This window comes from Coregonus clupeaformis, unplaced genomic scaffold (assembly GCF_020615455.1).
Source record: "Coregonus clupeaformis isolate EN_2021a unplaced genomic scaffold, ASM2061545v1 scaf0888, whole genome shotgun sequence".
Taxonomy (NCBI): Eukaryota; Metazoa; Chordata; class Actinopteri; order Salmoniformes; family Salmonidae; genus Coregonus; species Coregonus clupeaformis.
Genome location: NW_025534342.1, coordinates 148,605 through 173,211, shown reverse-complemented (window position 1 = coordinate 173,211; position 24,607 = coordinate 148,605). Strand labels below are relative to the sequence as shown.

Below are 24,607 nucleotides of genomic sequence, written 5' to 3'. Positions count from 1 at the left end.
GTCTGGTCCTCTCCTGGTATTCCTCTCTTACCTTTCCCCTGTCTGGTCCTCTCCTGGTATTCCTCTATTACCTTTCTCCTGTCTGGTCCTCTCCTGGTATTCCTCTCCTGCCTTTCCCCTGTCTGGTCCTCTCCTGGTATTCCTCTCTTACCTTTCTCCTGTCTGGTCCTCTCCTGGTATTCCTCTCTTACCTTTCCCCTGTCTGGTCCTCTCCTGGTATTCCTCTCTTACCTTTCTCCTGTCTGGTCCTCTCCTGGTATTCCTCTCCTGCCTTTCCCCTGTCTGGTCCTCTCCTGGTATTCCTCTCTTACCTTTCTCCTGTCTGGTCCTCTCCTGGTATTCCTCTCTTACCTTTCTCCTGTCTGGTCCTCTCCTGGTATTCCTCTCTTACCTTTCCCCTGTCTGGTCCTCTCCTGGTATTCCTCTCTTACCTTTCCCCTGTCTGGTCCTCTCCTGGTATTCCTCTCCTACCTTTCTCCTGTGTGGTCCTCTCCTGGTATTCTTCTCTTACCTTTCCCTGTCTGGTCCTCTCCTGGTATTCCTCTCTTACCTTTCCCCTGTCTGGTCCTCTCCTGGTATTCCTCTCCTACCTTTCCCTGTCTGGTCCTCTCCTGGTATTCCTCTCTTACCTTTCCCCTGTCTGGTCCTCTCCTGGTATTCATCTCTTACCTTTCCCCTGTCTGGTCCTCTCCTGTTATTCCTCTCTTACCTTTCTCCTGTCTGGTCCTCACCTTCTATTCTGTGTGCAGGAAAACATTCCGTTTGCGGTGGTGGGGACAGACAAGGAACACCAGGTAAACGGGAACAAGGTCCTGGGCAGGAAAACCAAATGGGGCATCATAGAGGGTGAGTGTTTTTACATTATCAATACATTATCATAGAGGGTGAGTGTGTTTACATTATCAATGCATTCTCGTAGAGGGTGCATGTATTTACATTATCAATACATTATCATAGAGGGTGAGTGTGTTTACATTATCAATGCATTATCATAGAGGGTGAGTGTGTTTACCTTATCAATGCATTATCATGGAGAGTGAGTGTGTTTACATTATTATAGATTATGTTTCAGGTTTTCAGTTTATTTGCCATATGTAATACGTGTAGGCCTAGAGACCTGGAGTACATACATGAACCAAAATTGGAGATTGATTGAGATTATTTAATTTTGTTTTGTTTATGAACACCTAATGATATGCATACTGAATAATAATAATAATAATAATAATAATAATAATAATATGCTGGTATATGCAGCACTGTTGTACATAAAATAAACCACATATTATATGACTAAATATCCCTATACGGTCTAATTCTGGAATCATGGGCTCAACTGCTACCCTCTAGTGTTCGTAATGAGGAAGTTGCAGAGCAGGAAGCATACATGTATTACGAGAGAGAGAGAGAGAGAGAGAGAGAGAGAGAGAGAGAGAGAGAGAGAGACGGACGGATGGATGGACGGACAGTTGGTGTTCCATGGATCTGGTGTAATGACTGGTTTTAACCACTGTTTTAGTCAACCTGTATATTTATTCTGTCTGTCCATAGTTGAAAACGTGGCGCATTGTGAGTTTGCCAACTTGAGAGATCTGCTGATTAGGTGAGTTACAGTTACACCTACAACAACTCACCCACGCATGCATGTACACACACATGAGGCTTGGGGTGATCTAGCGGTCCAAGCCGCTGCCTCTGGATCACATGAACAATGTACCGCTGCCTCTGGATGACATGAACAATGTACCGCTGCCTCTGGAGCCCATGTACAATGTACCACTGCTTCTGGATCACATGTAGAATGTACCGCTGCCTCTGGATCACATGTACAATGTACCACTGTCAGCATGGGTTGGAATCCAGCCTAGTGCTCTTCCATCACACTCTCTCCTACCGTTCACCTCTTCCATCACACTCTCTCCTACCTTTCACCTCTTCCATTACACTCTCCTACCTTTCACCTCTTCCATCACACTCTCTCCTACCTTTCACCTCTTCCATCACACTCTCTCCTACCTTTCACCTCTTCCATCACACTCTCTCCTACCTTTCACCTCTTCCATCACTCTCTCTCCTACCATTCACCTCTTCCATCACACTCTCTCCTACCATTCACCTCTTCCATCACTCTCTCTCCTACCATTCACCTCTTCCATCACACTCTCTCCTACCATTCACCTCTTCCATCACACTCTCTCCTACCTTTCACCTCTTCCATCACACTCTCTCCTACCTTTCACCTCTTCCATCACCCTCTCTCCTACCTTTCACCTCTTCCATCACTCTCTCTCCTACCATTCACCTCTTCCATCACACCTTCTCCTACCATTCACCTCTTCCATCACTCTCTCTCCTACCTTTCACCTCTTCCATCACACTCTCTCCTACCATTCACCTCTTCCATCACACTCTCTCCTACCTTTCACCTCTTCCATCACTCTCTCTCCTATCTTTCAGCTCTTTCCAATAAAAATACTTTAAAACAACAACTGAACACACCCCTGTAGCTGAGGACAGAGCAGCAGAGGGGCTAATGACAGCCCCTACAGAGTTAACATACAGGTCAGCCTGGTTTCATGAGCTCCTAACGGTGACCTCTGACCAAGGGTCCATGGCCCTGTTGCATAAAACATCTTAAGTGTTTTCCTGAAGGATTTACCTTAAGGAATAATTTCCCCTTACCTAAGGGAATTGCTTAAGAGCGTTGCATAGAGCCCCTCAAACGATTTCCTTAAGTAAGGGCATACTTAAGCGGTTTTACGGTAGTTTTGAAGGCATGTACGGCAGAAAGAGTCTCTGGTTAACATGGAGACGACCTGAGTCACGCCCTCTGCTAAAGGTTGTCTACGTCGTAAACGACACCCTGTGCCCTTCATAGTGCATTACGTTTGACCAGGACCCATAGGGGCTCAGGTCAATAGGCCCCTGGTCAAAAGTAGTGCACTATGAAGGGAACAGGGTGCCGTTTGGGACGCATCCATAGTGTCAGGGAGGAGGATGGTGACGGGGCTGAGAATACATCCCAGACATGTTGTTTACAACCACTTAGCAGTGTTTTTTAGACTTCCATTACTAGTACACTTTCACCCTATAGTTACACTGTACCTGTTCTGATGCTGCATGGCAACCACCAAGGTGTTAACTACAGCTGTAATAGAACACACTAACATCCATCATATCGGCTGTTTATCCTTCATCATTCATCATATCAGCTGTTTATCTTTCATCATCCATCATATCAGCTGTCTATCCTTCATCATCCGTCATATCAGCTGTCTATCCTTTATCATCCGTCAAATCAACTGGCTATCCTTCATCATCCATCATATCAGATGTCTATCCTTCATCATCCGTCATTCAGCTGTCTATTCTTCATCATCCATCATATCAGCTGTCTATCCTTCATCATCCATCATATCAGCTGTCTATCCTTCATCATCCATCATATCAGCTGTCTATCCTTCATCATCCATCATATCAGCTGTCTATCCTTCATCAGCCGTCAAATCAGCTGTCTATCCTTCATCATCCGTCATATCAGCTGTCTATCCTTCATCATCCGTCATATCAGCTGTCTATCCTTCATCATCCATCACATCAGCTGTCTATCCTTCATCATCCATCATATCAGCTGTCTATCCTTCATCATCCATCATATCAACTGGCTATCCTTCATCATCCGTCACATCAGCTGTCTATCCTTCATCAACCATCAGATCAGCTGGCTATCCTTCATCATCCATCATATCAGCTGTCTATCCTTCATCATTCATCATATCATTTGTCTATTATTCATCATCCGTCATTCAGCTGTCTATCCTTCATCCTCCAACATGTCAGCTGTCTATCCTTCATCAGCCGTCATTCAGCTGTCTATCCTTCATCATCCATCATATCAACTGTCTATACTTCATCATCCATCATATCAGCTGTCTATCCTTCATCATCTGTCATTCAGCTGTCTATTCTTCATCATCCATCATATCAGCTGTCTATCCTTCATCATCCATCATATCAGCTGTCTATCCTTCATCATCCATCATATCAGCTGTCTATCCTTCATCAACCGTCAAATCAGCTGTCTATCCTTCATCATCCGTCATATCAGCTGTCTATCCTTCATCATCCATCATATCGACTGGCTATCCTTCATCATCCCTCACATCAGCTGTCTATCCTTCATCATCCATCATATCAGCTGTCTATCCTTCATCATCCATCATATCAACTGGCTATCTTTCATCATCCGTCACATCAGCTGTCTATCCTTCATCAACCATCAGATCAGCTGGCTATCCTTCATCATCCATCATATCAGCTGTCTATCCTTCATCATCCATCATATCATTTGTCTATTATTCATAATCCGTCATTCGGCTGTCTATCCTTCATCATCCGTCATTCAGCTGTCTATCCTTCATCATCCATCATATCAGCTGTCTATCCTTCATCATCCATCATATCAGCTGTCTATCCTTCATCATCCGTCATTCAGCTGTCTATCCTTCATCATCCGTCATTCAGCTGTCTATCCTTCATCATCCGTCATATCAGCTGTCTATCCTTCATCATCTGTCATTCAGCTGTCTATCCTTCATCATCCGTCATTCAGCTGTCTGTCCTTCATCATCCATCATATCAGCTGTCTATCCTTCATCATCCATCATATCAACTGGCTATCCTTCATCATCCATCACATCAGCTGTCTATCCTTCATCAACCATCAGATCAGCTGGCTATCCTTCATCATCCATCATATCAGCTGTCTATCCTTCATCATCCATCATATCATTTGTCTATTATTCATCATCCGTCATTCAGCTGTCTATCCTTCATCCTCCAACATGTCAGCTGTCTATACTTCATCATCCGTCATTCAGCTGTCTATCCTTCATCATCCATCATATCAACTGTCTATCCTTCATCATCCATCATATCAGCTGTCTATCCTTCATCATCCGTCATTCAGCTGTCTATTATTCATCATCCATTATATCAGCTGTCTATCCTTCATCATCCATCATATCAACTGGCTATCTTTCATCATCCGTCATTCAGCTGTCTATCCTTCATCATCCGTCATTCAGCTGTCTATCCTTCATCATCCGTCATTCAGCTGTCTATCCTTCATCCGTCCTTCAGCTGTCTATCCTTCATCATCCGTCATTCAGCTGTCTATCTACACTGATGTTGTTTGTGTTTTTGTCTACAACATTGTGTATTTTAACCTATTTACATAAATAAACATGAAAATAAAGACTGTTTTTGTGTTTGTCTGTGTTTCCCTAAAGGTCCCACCTGCAGGACCTGAAGGACGTGACCCACAACATCCACTATGAGACATTCCGCGTGAGGAGGCTGAACGAGAGTAACCTGACCGTCCACGGTCTGGCCCTGTCGTGCTTTCCCATGGAGAACGGGACCCACGGAACCAACGGAACCAACGGAACCAACGGAACCAACGGAACCTCGGACAGGAGCGAATCAGAGAGCCAACTCTGAGGGGGACCACAAAGTGCGTCGCACACAGCAGCAGCAGCTCCAGCTTCCTGTTTCCTGTTTTGACCTGCAATGATTGGTCAACTGTTTCCCCCAATCGGAACACACGAGAAAGAGAGCGAAAGAAAGAAAGAGGAACTTTATTTTAACAAAGGAGAGATTTTTTCGGTGGCCACCACACCTTCGACTTTGAAATAACATTTTATTGAGTTTTACTAAAGACATTATTGATAAGAAATGCATTTAAACTTCATATATGAATATATTTACTGAGAATTAGTTTATATTTCCTGGAAGCAGGGTCACACAGGGCTGGAAGAGCAGAGAGAGAGATGGAGAGCAAGTTCTCAGGAGAGAGAGAGCAAGAAAGAGTGGATAGAGAGAGAGAGAGAGAGAGAGAGAGAGAGAGAGAGAGAGAGAGAGAGAGAGAGAGAGAGAGAGAGAGACAGAGAGAGAGAGATGGAGAGACAGAGAGAGAGAGGGAGAGACAGAGAGAGAGAGGGAGAGACAGAGAGGGAGAGGGGAGAGAGAGAGGGGGAGAGTGAGGGATGTAGAGAGAGAGAGGGAGATAAAAACAGAGAGGGGAGAGAGAGGAGGAGTGTGTTATGTGCTCAGACAATGTTATTTCGCTCTGGGTTGTATTCAATCAAACCTGCAATACCGATGTTTATGCAGTATCATTGTTTACACTCATACTACCGCTGGAATTCAGAAAACTGGAATCACCTGCCTGAGAGTGATATACAGTATCCTGTAGCTAACACAGCTACATCTCCTGTATTCTACAGTACACACATCCATTCAGCTACAGCCTCCTGTATTCTACAGTACCCACATCCATTCAGCTACAGCCTCCTGTATTCTACAGTCTTGTATTCTACAGTACCCACAAACATTCAGCTACAGCCTCCTGTATTCTACAGTACCCACATCCATTCTGGGTGTTATTTGGCCACAGGAGAAATTATATGGTCTATATCAGGGGGGGTCAAACTCATTCCACGGAGGGCCGAGTGTCTGCAGGTTTGGGTTTTTTTCCTTTCAGTTAAGACCTAGACAACCAGGTGAGAGGAGTTATTTACTAATCAGTGACCATAATTAATCAATCAAGTACAAGGGTGGAGCGAAAACCTGCAGACACTCGGCACTCTGTGGAATGAGTTGGACATACAGTGGGGAAAAAAGTATTTAGTCAGCCACCAATTGTGCAAGTTCTCCCACTTAAAAAGATGAGAGAGGCCTGTAATTTTCATCATAGGTACACGTCAAATATGACAGACAAAATGAGAAAAAATAATCCAGAAAATCACATTGTAGGATTTTTAATTAATTTATTTGCAAATTATGGTGGAAAATAAGTATTTGGTCAATAACAAACGTTTCTCAATACTTTGTTATATACCCTTTGTTGGCAATGACACAGGTCAAACGTTTTCTGTAAGTCTTCACAAGGTTTTCACACACTGTTGCTGGTATTTTGGCCCATTCCTCCATGCAGATCTCCTCTAGAGCAGTGATGTTTTGGGGCTGTCGCTGGGCAACACGGACTTTCAACTCCCTCCAAAGATTTTCTATGGGGTTGAGATCTGGAGACTGGCTAGGCCACTCCAGGACCTTGAAATGCTTCTTACGAAGCCACTCCTTCCTTGCCCGGGCGGTGTGTTTGGGATCATTGTCATGCTGAAAGACCCAGCTACGTTTCATCTTCAATGCCCTTGCTGATGGAAGGAGGTTTTCACTCAAAATCTCACGATACATGGCCCCATTCATTCTTTCCTTTACACGGATCAGTCGTCCTGGTCCCTTTGCAGAAAAACAGCCCCAAAGCATGATGTTTCCACCCCCATGCTTCACAGTAGGTATGGTGTTCTTTGGATGCAACTCAGCATTCTTTGTCCTCCAAACACGACGAGTTGAGTTTTTACCAAAAAGTTCTATTTTGGTTTCATCTGACCATATGACATTCTCCCAATCCTCTTCTGGATCATCCAAATGCACTCTAGCAAACTTCAGACGGGCCTGGACATGTACTGGCTTAAGCAGGGGGATACGTCTCGCACTGCAGGATTTGAGTCCCTGGCGGCGTAGTGTGTTACTGATGGTAGGCTTTGTTACTTTGGTCCCAGCTCTCTGCAGGTCATTCACTAGGTCCCCCCGTGTGGTTCTGGGATTTTTGCTCACCGTTCTTGTGATCATTTTGACCCCACGGGGTGAGATCTTGCGTGGAGCCCCAGATCGAGGGAGATTATCAGTGGTCTTGTATGTCTTCCATTTCCTAATAATTGCTCCCACAGTTGATTTCTTCAAACCAAGCTGCTTACCTATTGCAGATTCAGTCTTCCCAGCCTGGTGCAGGTCTACAATTTTGTTTCTGGTGTCCTTTGACAGCTCTTTGGTCTTGGCCATAGTGGAGTTTGGAGTGTGACTGTTTGAGGTTGTGGACAGGTGTATTTTATACTGATCACAAGTTCAAACAGGTGCCATTAATACAGGTAACGAGTGGAGGACAGAGGAGCCTCTTAAAGAAGAAGTTACAGGTCTGTGAGAGCCAGAAGGTGACCAAATACTTATTTTCCACCATAATTTGCAAATAAATTCATAAAAAATCCTACAATGTGATTTTCTGGATTTTTTTTTCTCAATTTGTCTGTCATAGTTGACATGTACCTATGATGAAAATTACAGGCCTCTCTCATCTTTTTAAGTGGGAGAACTTGCACAATTGGTGGCTGACTAAATACTTTTTTTCCCCACTGTATGTCGTCTATATGCTACTGTGTGAATACTGCAATGTGGCTTTGTTTGAATTCCATCCTGTTTCCCTATCTCTCAAAAGGATGGCAGCCTTTTTAACACTGTATATATGATCTGATGAATACCGGCAGAGCTGTAGCCTAGCCTATGTGTGGCTTATGAACCTCTCTCTTTAACACAGGCATAGGCCTGTAACCTATTCAGACGCTTCATTTAATATGCATGTTTTTGTTTGTTTGTTTGTTTAAACCTTTTCCACCTGCTGTAAACGTCGATACACACATACATATCCATACACACTTGTCCATCCATACGTGCACAGTCCAGTTAACCTCCAAGGGCCTTTCTGTGTTGTGTATAGAGGGAGTGCTAGATCCCTTCTGTGTCCTTCCCCGATGGGCAGCTGTGCTGTTTGGAGAGAGGGCTCTACCTAGAGGCCAAGTGGAGGAATGACTGGAGTCAGAGAGAAGAGGGTCCAACTGTACTCTCACCAAAGTGTCTAGGGTTGCAAAATTCCCAGTAGCTCTCAATGATACTATGTTATGGGAGAGATCAGAAATGACGCAGACAAGATTAGCTCATTGCAAGTTTACCCTCCTCTGTTTTATGGCTTTGGGTATCCCCAACTGTAACTTAGAGCCCCAAACTTCCTGTTTAACGTTAACATGTAAATGTGATGCTAGGGGCTAGTTTCCGGACACAGATTAAGCCCAGTTCATCCTATAAGCCTTCTCCATTGAAAGTGGTTCTCAGTCTAAGACTAGGCTTAATCTGTGTTGGGGAAACTGGCCCTATGATAACCATGTATGTGTGTGTAGTTGCCCATTCAAAGCCTGTCCTGTCTTCACAGACTTGACTGCCTCTTCTTTAACTACTGATCAGCTCTCTGCTACACTTTAGATCAGATCGTTAGATCATCATCCGTTGTTGTCCATTAAAAGGTACATTCCTCGCTCATTTAGATACGTAGTATTGACATTGTACACAGCCTCTTCAGCTGTGGGCAGCCAATGGCTTACAGGCATCTTGTACATACAAACATAAACATACACACACATACATACATTTTTATACACACACACACACACACACACACACACACGACATGACTATGTTTATGTTGTTGTTGATCTTCTGCCTCTGATGTTTTATACTGGTGTTCTGTACTAAGAACATATTAATAAACGCTGTTGATTTACCATGAAATGATCGTCACTGTTGAACCTCTGAGTGGTGGGCCCTGTGACTCACAATGACCCAGACAGGGAGAATCTCAATTGCATTTCCTTGATTCCTCAAGTCCTTTCTCCCCGCCTCCTTCTTGAAAACCCATTGGATGAGAAGGCCGAAAAGGAGGGACCTCTGACCTTCTCGTCCAATGGGTTTTGAGAAGGAGGCGAGGAGAGCGGACGCGAGGAATCAAGGAAATGCAATTGAGGTTCTCCCTATAAGGCCCTGTACACAAGTTGTACAGCTGATGTACAACGCATTTGGCACAACAGTTGTGATACAGTGGACAGTTTATCTGCATAAAAAGTGTTGGAGACAAAGCACAATGGTTGTGTAAACATGTTTTGTGCAGACAAACCTTCATATAAATATCAGTTGCATCACAACAACCATTGTTGTCAAATGTGTATAGAAATGCAGGCACGCACTACTGTGAGTTGCTTTGAATAAAAGCGTTTGCTAAATGGCAATGTAGGAGGATGAAAGCAAAGAGAGGAGGAACGCGGTTTAGTTTTGTACAACTTTTACTAAAACGGTGCAGACTGGAACCAAAACCATGTCGAAAACAACAACTGCTCTCTAACAAGGCACTGCAGCCATCCATTAGAATTACCACACCACTTCTCCTGTCATATCAAATCCATTAGATTCACCACACCACCTCTCCTGTCAAATCAAATCCATTATTCACCAAAACACCAGCTCTCCTGTCAAATCAAATCCATTAGATTCACCAAAACACCAGCTCTCCTGTCAAATCAAATGTTTCATATCATCACCACAGTATCAGTATTTACACAAAACAATGAGCAAAACATAATAAAATAAACACCCCCCACCCCCCAAAAACGTCTTCATATGACCTCTGTGTCACAAATAATAAATAGAGAGATACCAAGATGGTACCATTACATAGGAATGTAGGTAAGGAAGTGTTGCAGACAGACAGAGATGTAGAGTAGGGTTGTTCCTAAGAATAACATTGGCCTTTAAAAGCTGCATTGCCGAGAGCGCTCTATGGATTGAATTCCGGCCCTAAATACCCCACAACATCCCATAGACCAGTGTCCCTCCCAAGCCACCGTACAGTATTGGCAGATCACTGTAAACTCAGTTAAACTGAAACAGTTGAATTGAAACAGTTGGCCTGACGCCAATGGAGACCTGGATAGAAGTTACATGTTAAGTCAAAAACTATTTTCCCATTTATGCTCCATAGACATTCTGAATACCATGTTTCTGTCCTCTCTTCAGATGCTCTTCGTACCAGATCAGTGCAAACCAGTGGAGAATTCAACACAGTGTCTGAAGACTGATGTATTTAACCCATGAACATGTTCCTCTGTGTGAATCAGAAGTACTTTCAACATAGTTTTATTGTTATAATTATTATACAGTGTCTTATTCAGTACAGAGTTAACCTGTTGGGTTGGTCTCCATGTGAAGGAATACATAAAAAATGCCCTTGGACACTTCCTCTGTTAGACAGAAGGAGAGAGAGAGACAGCGAGAGAGTTATAAAGATGGTGTCAGCTAGGTGCTTGGCCTTAACATAGGTACAGTAAGTCCAGTGTACAGTAGGGCTGTACAGGGTTGAGGTTGGGGAGTGATGGTGTCTTAGCTTGGGTACAGTAATCCAGCAATTTTAGCTAACCGGACAATATGCAGCAAGCTAAGCTAACCAGTCCAGCTATCCTAGCTAAACTGACAGTATGCAGCTAGCTAAGCTAACCAATCCAGCTATCCTAGCTAAACTGACAGTATGCAGCTAGCTATGCTAACCAATCCAGCTAGCTTAGCTCGGGGTCCTGGGGTGTGAGGAAAAAGACTACTGAAAGAAAACATTCCGTGCTGGGCTCTCCCGGCCGTTACAAATCTGTAAGCCCACAACAACGCCCTATTTTCACGGCACCCTCGAGATTCAATGTGAATTTCTAAAATTGCAATCAAGTACTGTTGAAGTAAAGCTGGACACAAAAGTCAAGATAGCTATCAGAACAAAGATAGAATCTCCTAGTGGACAACCAGCCACAGCTAAGAGATTTAATCACCTAGTGGACAACCAGCCACAGCTAAGAGATATAATCACCTAGTGGACAACCAGCCACAGCTAAGAGATAGAATCACCTAGTGGACAACCAGCCACAGCTAAGAGATAGAATCACCTAGTGGACAACCAGCCACAGCTAAGAGATAGAATCACCTAGTGGACAACCAGCCACAGCTAAGAGATAGAATCACCTAGTGGACAACCAGCCACAGCTAAGAGATATAATCACCTAGTGGACAACCAGCCACAGCTAAGAGATAGAATCACCTAGTGGACAACCAGCCACAGCTAAGAGATAGAATCCCCTAGTGGACAACCAGCCACAGCTAAGAGATAGAATCACCTAGTGGACAACCAGCCACAGCTAAGAGATAGAATCCCCTAGTGGACAACCAGCCACAGCTAAACAGACACAGTCGGGTGCTTCTGGAATGGCACCATATTCCTCCTATTGGCTAGATGTAGTTGACTTGTTCTATATAGGGAATAGGTTCCTCATATCCCTATTCTACTCCTGTATATATTCCTTCCTCACATATTCCACTATATACAGTGGGGGAAAAAAGTATTTAGTCAGCCACCAATTGTGCAAGTTCTCCCACTTAAAAAGATGAGAGAGGCCTGTAATTTTCATCATAGGTACACGTCAACTATGACAGACAAAATGAGAAAAAATAATCCTGAAAATCACATTGTAGGATTTTTAATGAATTTATTTGCAAATGATGGTGCAAAATAAGTATTTGGTCAATAACAAAAGTTTCTCAATACTTTGTTATATACCCTTTGTTGGCAATGACACAGGTCAAACATTTTCTGTAAGTCTTCACAAGGTTTTCACACACTGTTGCTGGTATTTTGGCCCATTCCTCCATGCAGATCTCCTCTAGAGCAGTGATGTTTTGGGGCTGTCGCTGGGCAACACGGACTTTCAACTCCCTCCAAAGATTTTCTATGGGGTTGAGATCTGGAGACTGGCTAGGCAACTCCAGGACCTTGAAATGCTTCTTACGAAGCCACTCCTTCGTTGCCCGGGCGGTGTGTTTGGGATCATTGTCATGCTGAAAGACCCAGCCACGTTTCATCTTCAATGCCCTTGCTGATGGAAGGAGGTTTTCACTCAAAATCTCAGATACATGGCCCCATTCATTCTTTCCTTTACACGGATCAGTCGTCCTGGTCCCTTTGCAGAACAACAGCCCCAAAGCATGATGTTTCCACCCCATGCTTCACAGTAGGTATGGTGTTCTTTGGATGCAACTCAGCATTCTTTGTCCTCCAAACACGACTTAGTTGAGTTTTTACCAAAAAGTTCTATTTTGGTTTCATCTGACCATATGACATTCTCCCAATCCTCTTCTGGATCATCCAAATGCACTCTAGCAAACTTCAGACGGGCCTGGACATGTACTGGCTTAAGCAGGGGACACGTCTGGCACTGCAGGATTTGAGTCCCTGGCGGCGTAGTGTGTTACTGATGGTAGGCTTTGTTACTTTGGTCCCAGCTCTCTGCAGGTCATTCACTAGGTCCCCCCGTGTGGTTCTGGGATTTTTCCTCACCGTTCTTGTGATCATTTTGACCCCACGGGGTGAGATCTTGCGTGGAGCCCCAGATCGAGGGAGATTATCAGTGGTCTTGTATGTCTTCCATTTCCTAATAATTGCTCCCACAGTTGATTTCTTCAAACCAAGCTGCTTACCTATTGCAGATTCAGTCTTCCCAGCCTGGTGCAGGTCTACAATTTTGTTTCTGGTGTCCTTTGACAGCTCTTTGGTCTTGGCCATAGTGGAGTTTGGAGTGTGACTGTTTGAGGTTGTGGACAGGTGTCTTTTATACTGATAACAAGTTCAAACAGGTGCCATTAATACAGGTAACGAGTGGAGGACAGAGGAGCCTCTTAAACAAGAAGTTACAGGTCTGTGAGAGCCAGAAATCTTGCTTGTTTGTAGGTGACCAAATACTTATTTTCCACCATAATTTGCAAATAAATTCATTAAAAATCCTACAATGTGATCTTCTGGATTTTTTCCCCTCAATTGGTCTGTCATAGATGACGTGTACCTATGATGAAAATTACAGGCCTCTCTCATCTTTTTAAGTGGGAGAACTTGCACAATTGGTGGCTGACTAAATACTTTTTTCCCCCACTGTAAGTAATATGGGGCCATTTCAGACTAGAACATAACCACTGACAAGTATCATGACCAACCCCACACAGCAAACCAACAGGCTCAGCTTTAAACTAGTCTGATTGGCCGACAGACTGTCTCAACCAATCACAATCCTCAGTCAATAAATAAATAAATAGATAAATACATTATGTACAGCACATCATCGAAGGTCAATAAATCAAAGTGGGACCAGTTGGTTAACAGCCTGGCTTGTAGTGTTTGTGTGAAGCAGAAGCCAGATTGTCAGAAACCCTCAAGCCCACTAAATAAATACTTAGCGTTAGGGGCATTGAGGCTTTTAAAGGCAATGTTTCCAGGTTTGGGAGATCCCCCTCACGGTAAACACTACATATGGCAGCTCAATCGGATAATGCCTTTAAAAAATACTGGGGGGGGGACCCTGGCCTGCACCCCTATCTCCCCCATATGACCCGTCACCTGCCTATTAGCACACCTTCACCTCAGGGCCAAGTATACACTGTTATCTTTAGGACTGGAGCCGGAAAGATTGTTACAACAGCTGCCTGCCTGGGGGTCTGGCGGTGGGATGCAGTGTGTGTGTGTGCCCTGCCCAGGCCGTACCTATAAAAACAACTGTTACAGTCAGCTCAACCTGGACGCCATTATGAAACAACTGTTACAGTCAGCTCAACCTGGACGTCATTATGAAACAACTGTTACAGTCAGCTCAACCTGGACGCCATTATGAAACAACTGTTACAGTCAGCTCAACCTGGACGTCATTATGAAACAAACCCTCAGAAGGAAGCAAGCTGAGAACACACAGGACTGCACAACTTGGCCTTCTGACAGAGCCGCCATCTTGAATGAGGACCACAAAGCATGCTGGGTAAAGGGCTCAGCCGTAGTAGTGTTCAGGGTAGACGTTGCTCATATTCACAGATCTAGGATCAGCTTGCTCTACCCACATCCTAACCTTAACCATTAGGGGACTCTTATTCACAGATCTAGGATCAGCTCTACCCACATCCTAACCTTAACCATTAGGGGACTCTTATTCACAGATCTAGGATCAACTCTACCCACATCCTAACCTTAACCATTAGGGGACTCTTATTCACAGATCTAGGATCAGCTCTACCCACATCCTAACCTTGTCCATTAGGAGAAAGTCAAAATATCTGACCCTTTATCAGTTGTTAATAACAGTCAGTCGACCTGGTCTTAAATCTCCAATATAACAGGAGGCCATCACTCACTCCCTCTCTGTTGTGGAACGCCCTCAGCCTCACACAGGGCCAGTTTGTGTTGAGTTGATTCAGAGACACAACGACCGTGTGTGTGTGTGTGTGTACATTACTGTAACGGGACAGTGTAAACGGAGGTGCTGCCACAAAGCGTCAAGATGTTGAAGTAAGTCATGATGTTGGCAGGATGTCAGCAGGTAAAACCATGGTACAAAGGATTCATATGATGGTCCTCCTCTCCCATCTGACCACTACTAATATTAAACTGACACCAAAATGGAGTGGATACAGAGTGGTTGGAAAGGCCAAGCTTAACCAATCAGCATCAGCTAGTGTATGTAAAGTGGAATAGAGTCTCTGTAGTCTCAGTCTGTCCTGACCCTGACCTCTGTAGGGTCTGATCAGGTGACCTCCAGGTAGAATCATCAGGGTTGACCCTGGTGGGGGTCGGCTCCAAAACCCCAGTGTTTCCTGGGTAGTGAGTTTCCACACCTCATCTCCTAGTCCTGTACCGTAAATCTGTTTCCTTTTGCCTGCTGCCCTAAAGGCTGAAGCCTCCGACACGTCTCCTCCCTCCACACAGGAATTCATTCACAGCTATCCTCAGATTCCAAAAATAATGTTTTAAAAAATGAAATAATAGTTGTAGTAATATCAACAGAAAAGAGAGAAATGAATCATCATGACAACGAGCAGGTAAAGCGTGCAGCTCTGGCGTGTTATTCTACAGAAGCTTTTTCTTCTTTAGTTCTTTGATAAGACACGGAGATGTATGAGAGGAGGGGGTCCGACATCACCCCATCATCACACAGAGAGACATGGAGATGGATGAGAGGAGGGGGTCCGACATCACCCCATCATCACACAGAGAGACATGGAGATGGATGAGAGGAGGGGGTCCGACATCACCCCATCATCACACAGAGAGACACAGAGATGGATTCGAGGAGGGGGTCCGACATCACCCCATCATCACACAGAGAGACATGGAGATGTATGAGAGAAGAGGGTCCGACATCACCCCATCATTACACAGAGAGACACAGAGATGTCACCATGTCACAGCTAAGTCTGGTCGTCAGGTGAAGTTACACAATTCGTGTGTGTGTGTACAGTATGTGTGTGTGTGTGTGTGTGTGTGTGTGTGTGTTTGTGTGTGTGTACAGTATAGGTGTGTGCAGTGTGTGTGTGTGTGTGTGTGTGTGTGTGCGCGCGCGTGTGTGTGTGTGTGTGTGTGTGTGAGCAGTATGTGTGTGTGTGTGTGTGTCTTCAATGATCCTGCGTCGGACGTGTCCCAGACTTATCCCTTTCTCCACTTGAGTCCATCACAGCCATGTTAAACTGTCATATCTGGTCTGTACGGAAAATCCCTCCGCGCTCACATCCCTCCAATCACATCCCTCCGCGCTCACATCCCTCCAATCACATCCCTCTGAGCTCACATCCCTCCAATTCAATAAATTCCCTTTTCTTAGTTTATCCCTCTACAAAAAATTCCCTATTTCCTGTAAATGTTCCCTGATGGATCCTGGCTGAAGCAGATATCCTGGCTGAAGCAGAGATCCTGGCTGGAGCAGAGATCCTGGCTGGCTCCATCATCATCGTCACCATCATCCTCCTCTGCGTTTGTTGGGCTGAAGTAAGGGGGTGGTCGTTAGTTGGGTAGGTGGGTAGGGGATTGGTAGGCAGGTCAGTTGGTAGTTGGATAGGTTGGCAGGTTAAAGGGGTGTGTGATGTGGTTGAGCTGGGTGGGTGGGTGTGAGTGACCGGGAGGCGCGTGGGGATCCGGGTGGGGGGCTACTCGATGACCATGCAGCGTGGCAGGTGTTGCGAGTAGTACTTGAAGAGTTCAGCTGTGGCTCCAGGACAGTTGGTCAGCTCTAACTCCTCTAGATCCTGGATCTGGATCAAACCAGATAGGCCTGTAGTGGTCAGGAGTGGACAACCTGGGGGAAGGGTGGAGAGAGAGGGATAGAGAGAGAGAGAGAGAGAGAGAGAGAGAGAGAGAGAGAGAGAGAGAGAGAGAGAGAGAGAGAGAGAGAGAGAGAGAGAGAGAGAGAGAGAGAGAGAGAGAGAGAGAGAGAGAGAGAGAGAGAGAGAGAGAGGCAGAGAGAGAGAGAGAGAGAGAGAGAGAGAGAGAGTGAGAGAGGTAGAGAGAGAGAGAAAGAGAGAGGCAGTGAGAGAGAGAGACAGAGAGAGAGAGAGAGAGAGAGAGAGAGAGAGAGAGAGAGAGAGGGAGAGAGCAGAAACACAAGTCAGACTCACATAGTAGATGGTTGTTCAATCATTCTATCATTCTATCATTCTATCCATTCTAATCATTCTATCATTCTATCTGATCTAATCATTATATACATTCTATCATTATATCATTATATCCATTATATTTCTACCTATAGCGATCCAAATACTCCATTCAATCTGAATAAAAACCTGTCCTGAGATACCAGAGTTGGCCAGCAGGGGGAGGAGTGGTGCAGAGACAGAAAGGACAGAGGAGAAACACAGGAAGTCCATGGGTGCATCTTAATTGTATGTCATTGATTCCTCTCTCCTCTCCTTCTCAAAACCCTTTGGATGAGAAGGTACAGAGGGGATGAACCTTCTCATCCACTGGGTTCTGGAGGGAGGACGCGAGGAATCAAGGAAATGCAATTAAGATTCTCCACATGGTTATGGCCCAATTATCACTCCTTCCTTTTAAAAGATGCACTTCTTCACTTCCCTTCACTGATTTGAAAGGAAATGACTGGTATAAAAAATATGGTGGAAACTCCCACTAGCCCATGTCTCCACCAATCCAATGTTTTCAGATTAGTGGGAAGTAGTCAACGACTGTACACTTCAGGAGAAAGGAGATATTATCAGGAAGCACCCCCTCTGTGTATGAGTGGTTCTCAATAGTCTACAGAATGCTTCCTCTCCTCTCACATTATAATGTACTGTAGCCTCTAGTCAGAGATGATGTACTGAACTCTCTCCTCATATAGAATACCATGTAGATTTACCCAGCCAGGGAGAGGAAGAGAGTGAGGGTGTGTGTGTTGCTTCTTTGGAAGTTTCCTATGCTCAGTATGGATCAGAAGGAGGTCCTGTGTCATGGATTATCTATGTCCCAGTTTAGACTATCTACCTTCAGAATGGAGGGATTATAGAAGACAGGAAGAGAGGACATGAGAGGGAACGAGTGAGTGAGCTGAGAAACGAGTGTGTGATGTTGATAAAACCAAATCCCGGTAGTTCCTGTGAGTGCATTCGGAAAGTCTTCAGACCCCTTGACTTTTTCCACATTATGTTACGTTACAGCCTTATTCTAAAATGGATGAAATAAAAAAATGTCCTCAATCTACACACAATACCCCATAATGACAAAGCGAAGACAGAGAGAGAGAAGCAGAGAGACAGAGCGAGAGAGAGAGAGAGCGAGAGAGAGAGAGAGAGAGAGAGAGAGAGAGAGAGAGAGACCTGGTCTCTGACAGTAAAAAATTAAAAAAAAAATATATATATATATATATACAGTGGGGAAAAAAAGTATTTAGTCAGCCACCAATTGTGCAAGTTCTCCCACTTAAAAAGATGAGAGAGGCCTGTAATTTTCATCATAGGTACACGTCAACTATGACAGACAAATCCAGAATTTTTTTTCCAGAAAATCACATTGTAGGATTTTTTTATGAATTTATTTGCAAATTATGGTGGAAAATAAGTATTTGGTCACCTACAATCAAGCAAGATTTCTGGCTCTCTACAGACCTGTAACTTCTTCTTTAAGAGGCTCCTCTGTCCTCCACTCGTTACCTGTATTAATGGCACCTGTTTGAACTTGTTATCAGTATAAAAGACACCTGTCCACAACCTCAAACAGTCACACTCCAAACTCCACTATGGCCAAGACCAAAGAGCTGTCAAAGGACACCAGAAACAAAATTGTAGACCTGCACCAGGCTGGGAAGCCTGAATCTGCAATAGGTAAGCAGCTTGGTTTGAAGAAATAAACTGTGGGAGCAATTACTAGGAAATGGAAGACATACAAGACCACTGATAATCTCCCTCGATCTGGGGCTCCATGCAAGATCTCACCCCGTGGGGTCAAAATGATCACAAGAACGGTGAGCAAAAATCCCAGAACCACACGGGGGGACCTAGTGAATGACCTGCAGAGAGCTGGGACCAAAGTAACAAAGCCTACCATCAGTAACACACAACGCCGCCAGGGACTCAAATCCTGCAGTGCAAGACGTGTCCCCCTGCTTAAGCCAGTACATGTCCAGGCCCGTCTGAAGTTTGCTAGAGTGCATTTGGATGATCCAGAAGAGGATTGGGGAGAATGTCATATGGTCAGATGAAACCAAAATAGAACATTTTGGTAAAAACTCAACTCGTCGTGTTTGGAGGACAAAGAATGCTGAGTTGCATCCAAAGAACACCATACCTACTGTGAAGCATGGGGGTGGAAACATCATGCTTTGGGGCTGTTTTTCTGCAAAGGGACCAGGACGACTGATCCGTGTAAAGGAAAGAATGAATGGGGCCATGTATCGTGAGATTTTGAGTGAAAACCTCCTTCCATCAGCAAGGGCATTGAAGATGAAACGTGGCTGGGTCTTTCAGCATGACAATGATCCCAAACACACTGCCCGGGCAACGAAGGAGTGGCTTTGTAAGAAGCATTTCAAGGTCCTGGAGTGGCCTAGCCAGTCTCCAGATCTCAACCCCATAGAAAATCTTTGGAGCGAGTTGAAAGTCTGTGTTGCCCAGCGACAGCCCCAAAACATCACTGCTCTAGAGGAGATCTGCATGGAGGAATGGGCCAAAATACCAGCAACAGTGTGTGAAAACCTTGTGAAGACTTACAGAAAACGTTTGACCTGTGTCATTGCCAACAAAGGGTATATAACAAAGTATTGAGAAACTTTTGTTATTGACCAAATACTTATTTTCCACCATAATATGCAAATAAATTCATTAAAAATCCTACAATGTGATTTTCTGGATTCTTTTTCCTCATTTTCTCTGTCATAGTTGACGTGTACCTATGATGAAAATTACAGGCCTCTCTCATCTTTTTAAGTGGGAGAACTTGCACAATTGGTGGCTGACTAAATACTTTTTTTCCCCACTGTATATATATATATATATATATATAATGATATTCCAAAAGAGGTCCGGAAATCAGGATCACAAATATAAATTCTATTTGAACACAGTTCTATTAGAACACACCAAAAACTACACGTATCTAGGACTAAATATCAGCAACACGTAGCTTTCACATGGCTGTGAACGAGCTGAGAGACAAAGCAAGAAGATTCTATGCCATTAAAAGGAACATTAAAATCAAAATTCCAATTAGAATCTGGCTCAAAATGTTCCAATCAGTTATAGAACCAATTGCTCTATATGGCAGCGGAGTATGGGGTCCGCTCTCTAATAATGAATTCACCAAATGGGACAAACATCCAATCTGCATGCAGAGTTTTGCAAGACTGTATTGCAAGTGCAAAGAAAAACTCAAAATAACGCATGTAGAGCAGAATTGGGCCAATATCCCCTCCTTATTCGAATAGAAAAAATAGCCATCAAATTTTACAACCATCTAAAAACAAGTGATCCCAAAACATTTCATCACACAGCCCTACAATGTCAAGAGATGAAACAAGAGAATAGTCTGCTCATCCAGCTGGTTCTGAGGCTCAGTTCACTAACCCAAACCAACGTCATAGAGCCTCAGGACAGCACTCAGAAGATCTGGCCCAACCAAATCATCACAAAGCAAAAAGAAAAATATATCACCTATTGGAAAGACACAACAGAAAATCAAATTAAACTTCAATGCTATTTGGCTCTAAACAGACTGTACATGGTGGGAGACTATCTGACAACTGTGATTGATAGAAAACTGAGGAAAACACTGACTATGTACAGACTTAGTGAGCACAGTCTGGCTATAGAGACCGGTTGTCACAGGCAAACCTGGCTACCCAGAGAGGACAGGCTGTGCTCACTCTGCTCCAGGGGAGAGGTAGAGACAGAGCTGCATTTCCTATTACACTGTGACAAATACTCAGACCTAAGATAATATTTATTTCCCAAAATGATCATTCAGTACAAAGAATTTGAAATATGAAGATGAAGAAAGATGAAGAACAAATCTAATATTTATTGGGTGAAAAGCCAAACATGTGTCCTCCTGAGGGACGGCCAGTGAAAAGTGACACATAATGTCAATAATATTTCCCATTTAGTTTTGTTTTAGCTTTCATGCAATGTTTTGTTATATGTATACATTGACAATGTAAGTAATTAAACTTGCCTTGTCAATAAAGTCTACTGAATTGAATTGAGAGAGAGACATAGAGAGACAGAGAGAGAGAGAGAGACATAGAGAGACAGAGAGAGACAGAGAGAGCGAGAGACAGAGAGAGCGAGAGAGAGAGAGGAAGCAGAGAGAGAGAGAGAGAGACAGAGAGAGCGAGAGAGAGAGAGAGGAAGCAGAGAGAGAGAGAGAGAGAGGGAAGCATAGAGAGAGAGAGAGAGAGAGAGAGAGAGAGCGAGAGAGAGAGAGAGAGGAAGCAGAGAGAGAGAGAGAGAGAGGAAGCATAGAGAGAGAGAGAGAGAGAGAGAGTACCTGCGAGAGAGAGAAGACGCAGACTCCTCATGCCAAACAGGTGCTGTAGCCCAAAGTCCTGCACCTATATACACACACACACACACACACACACACACACACACACACACACACACACACACACACACACACAACCCGAGTTATCATTAATAATAAGAAAACATTAATGAGTTATTAGATAGACACAAGCAGGATTGGTCTGATAGCCTGAGCATTTCTTACTCCTTCATTAACTTGTCTACAGTAGTGTGTAGGAGGTAGTGGATAGGGTGGTAGTAGTATGTAGGGACTAGGGTCTAGGGCAGGGTTCTTCAATTCCGGTCCTGGAGGGCCAAAACACTTCTGTTTTTTATTTCTACCTGGTAGTTAATTGCACTCACCTGGTGTCCCAGGTCTGAATTAGCCCCTGATTAGAAGGAGAGGATGAAAAACAGAGGTGTTTCGGCCCTCCAGGACCGGAATTGAAGAACCCTGGTCTAGGGTGTAGTGTGTAGTATAGTAGTGTGTAGTGTGTAGGGTCTAGGGTGTAGTGTGTAGTATAGTAGTGTGTAGTGTATAGGGTGTAGTGTGTATTATAGTAGTGTGTAGTGTGTAGTGTCTAGGGTGTAGTGTGTAGTATAGTAGTGTGTAGTGTGTAGGGTCTAGGGTGTATTATAGTAGTGTGTAGTGTATAGGGTGTAGTGTGTATTATAGTAGTGTGTAGTGTGTATTATAGTAGTGTGTAGTGTGTAGTGTCTAGGGTGTAGTGTGTAGTATAGTAGTGTGTAGTGTGTAGGGTCTAGGGTGTAGTGTGTAGTATATTAGTGTGTAGTGTGTAGGGTGTAGTGTGTAGTATAGTAGTGTGTAGTGTGTAGGGTCTAGGGTGTAGTGTGTAGTATAGTAGTGTGTAGTGTCAAGGGTGTAGTGTGTAGTATAGTAGTGTGTAGTGTGTAGGGTCTAGGGTGTAGTGTGTAGTATAGTAGTGTGTAGTGTGTAAGGTCTAGGGTGTAGTATAGTAGTGTGTAGGGTCTAGGGTGTAGTGTGTAGTATAGTAGTGTGTAGTGTGTAGGGTCTAGGGTGTAGTATAGTAGTGTGTAGGGTCTAGGGTGTAGTGTGTAGTATAGTAGTGTGTAGTGTGTAGGGTCTAGGGTGTAGTGTGTAGTATAGTAGTATGTAGGGTGTAGGGTCTAGGGTGTAGTGTGTAGTATAGTAGTGTGTAGTGTGTAGGGTCTAGGGTGTAGTGTGTAGTATAGTAGTGTGTAGTGTGTAGGGTCTAGGGTGTAGTGTGTAGTATAGTAGTGTGTAGTGTGTAGGGTATAGGGTGTAGTGTGTAGTATAGTAGTGTGTAGTATAGTAGTGTGTAGTGTTAACACCCTTGCTAACTGTTCCAAATGTCCGAACTGAATTTGGTAAAAGGTATTTTATGTACTCTGCGCCATCGTCTTGGAACACCTTACAAAATAATTTTAAACTGGAAGAACTTGTCCCGATTGGTGTTTTTAAATCTCTGATGAAGGATTTTGAGGCTGAATCCCTGACCTGTCAATGTTTTTAATTTGCTGTTTTTGATATTGTTATACTCTTGTGAATTCATGAATGGTTTTTACTAGATTACTTGTAGTTTTTCATGTTGTCTGTCTGTAATTTTTTGTAATGACTTGGTGCTGCCTATCTTGGCCAGGACGCTCTTGAAAAATAGATTTTAAATCTCAATGAGCCCTTCCTGGTTAAATAAAGGTTAAATAAAATAAAAAAATAAAAGTGTGTAGGATCTAGGGTGTAGTGTGTAGTATAGTAGTGTGTAGTATAGTAGTGTGTAGGGTGTAGTGTGTAGTATAGTAGTGTGTATTGCATAGGGTATAGTGTATTCGTATAAAGGGTGTAGTGTGTAGGGTCTAGGGTGTAGTGTGTAGTATAGTAGTGTGTAGTGTGTAGGGTCTAGGGTGTTGTGTATTAGTATAAATGGTGTAGTGTGTAGGGTCTAGGGTGTAGAGTGTAGTATAGTAGTGTGTAGTGTGTAGGGTCTAGGGTGTTGTGTATTAGTATAAAGGGTGTAGTGTGTAGTGTGTAGGGTGTAGTGTATTAGTATAAAGGGTGTAGTGTGTAGGGTCTAGGGTGTAGTGTATTAGTATAAAGGGGTGTAGTGTGTAGGGTCTAGGGTGTTGTGTATTAGTATAAAGGGTGTAGTGTGTAGGGTCTAGGGTGTAGTGTATTAGTATAAAGGGTGTAGTGTGTAGGATCTAGGGTGTAGTGTATTAGTATAAAGGGTGTAGTGTGTAGGGTCTAGGGTGTAGTGTATTAGTATAAAGGGTGTAGTGTGTAGGGTGTAGTGTATTAGTATAAAGGGTGTAGTGTGTAGGGTCTAGGGTGTAGTGTATTAGTATAAAGGGTGTAGTGTGTAGGGTCTAGGGTGTAGTGTATTAGTATAAAGGGTGTAGTGTGTAGGGTCTAGGGTGTAGTGTATTAGTATAAAGGGTGTAGTGTGTAGGGTCTAGGGTGTAGTGTATTAGTATAAAGGGTGTAGTGTGTAGGGTCTAGGGTGTAGTGTGTAGGGTGTAGTGTGTAGGGTCTAGTGTGTAGTGTGTAGTATAGTAGGGTGTAGTGTGTAGGGTCTAGGGTGTAGTGTATTATTATAAAGGGTGTAGTGTGTAGGGTCTAGGGTGTAGTGTATTAGTATAAAGGGTGTAGTGTGTAGGGTCTAGGGTGTAGTGTGTAGTGTGTAGGGTCTAGGGTGTAGTGTATTAGTATAAAGGGTGTAGTGTGTAGGGTCTAAGGTGTAGTGTGTAGGGTCTAGGGTGTAGTGTATTAGTATAAAGGGTGTAGGGTGTAGGGTCTAGGGTGTAGTGTATTAGTATAAAGGGTGTAGTGTGTAGTATAGTAGTGTGTAGTGTGTAGGGTATAGGGTGTAGTGTGTAGTATAGTAGTGTGTAGTATAGTAGTGTGTAGTGTTAACACCCTTGCTAACTGTTCCAAATGTCCGAACTGAATTTGGTAAAAGGTATTTTATGTACTCTGCGCCATCGTCTTGGAACACCTTACAAAATAATTTTAAACTGGAAGAACTTGTCCCGATTGGTGTTTTTAAAT

At 43.7% G+C, this 24,607-nt stretch overlaps 2 protein-coding genes and 1 long non-coding RNA gene across 4 annotated transcripts in view; 1 reads left to right on the top strand and 2 right to left on the bottom strand.

Annotated features, from left to right (window-relative positions):
- The window catches only part of LOC121557181 (neuronal-specific septin-3), a 47,409-nt gene extending 41,520 nt beyond the window's left edge, over positions 1–5,889 (top strand). Inside the window, exons 7-9 of the mRNA XM_045217010.1 lie at positions 750–846; positions 1,552–1,603; positions 5,292–5,889. Of these exons, the coding sequence (XP_045072945.1) occupies positions 750–846; positions 1,552–1,603; positions 5,292–5,502 (360 nt within the window). The 3' untranslated portion in view covers positions 5,503–5,889. The remainder of the gene's footprint in view (positions 1–749; positions 847–1,551; positions 1,604–5,291) is intronic.
- Positions 5,890–9,285: 3,396 nt separating this feature from the next.
- LOC123485878 lies at positions 9,286–12,149 on the bottom strand. Its single transcript, XR_006659178.1, has 2 exons — positions 11,725–12,149; positions 9,286–11,534 (listed from the first exon to the last, which is right to left on the bottom strand). It is a non-coding gene; the product is annotated as an uncharacterized LOC123485878 (long non-coding RNA).
- A 3,966-nt stretch (positions 12,150–16,115) lies between these two features.
- The window catches only part of LOC121557184 (F-box/LRR-repeat protein 16-like), a 45,321-nt gene continuing 36,829 nt past the window's right edge, over positions 16,116–24,607 (bottom strand). For both annotated transcript variants that reach the window (XM_041871021.2, XM_041871022.2), the window contains exons 6-7: positions 21,542–21,605; positions 16,116–16,859 (exon numbers count right to left, since the gene is read on the bottom strand). In XM_041871021.2, the coding sequence (XP_041726955.1) occupies positions 16,711–16,859; positions 21,542–21,605 (213 nt within the window). In that variant the 3' untranslated portion in view covers positions 16,116–16,710. The remainder of the gene's footprint in view (positions 16,860–21,541; positions 21,606–24,607) is intronic.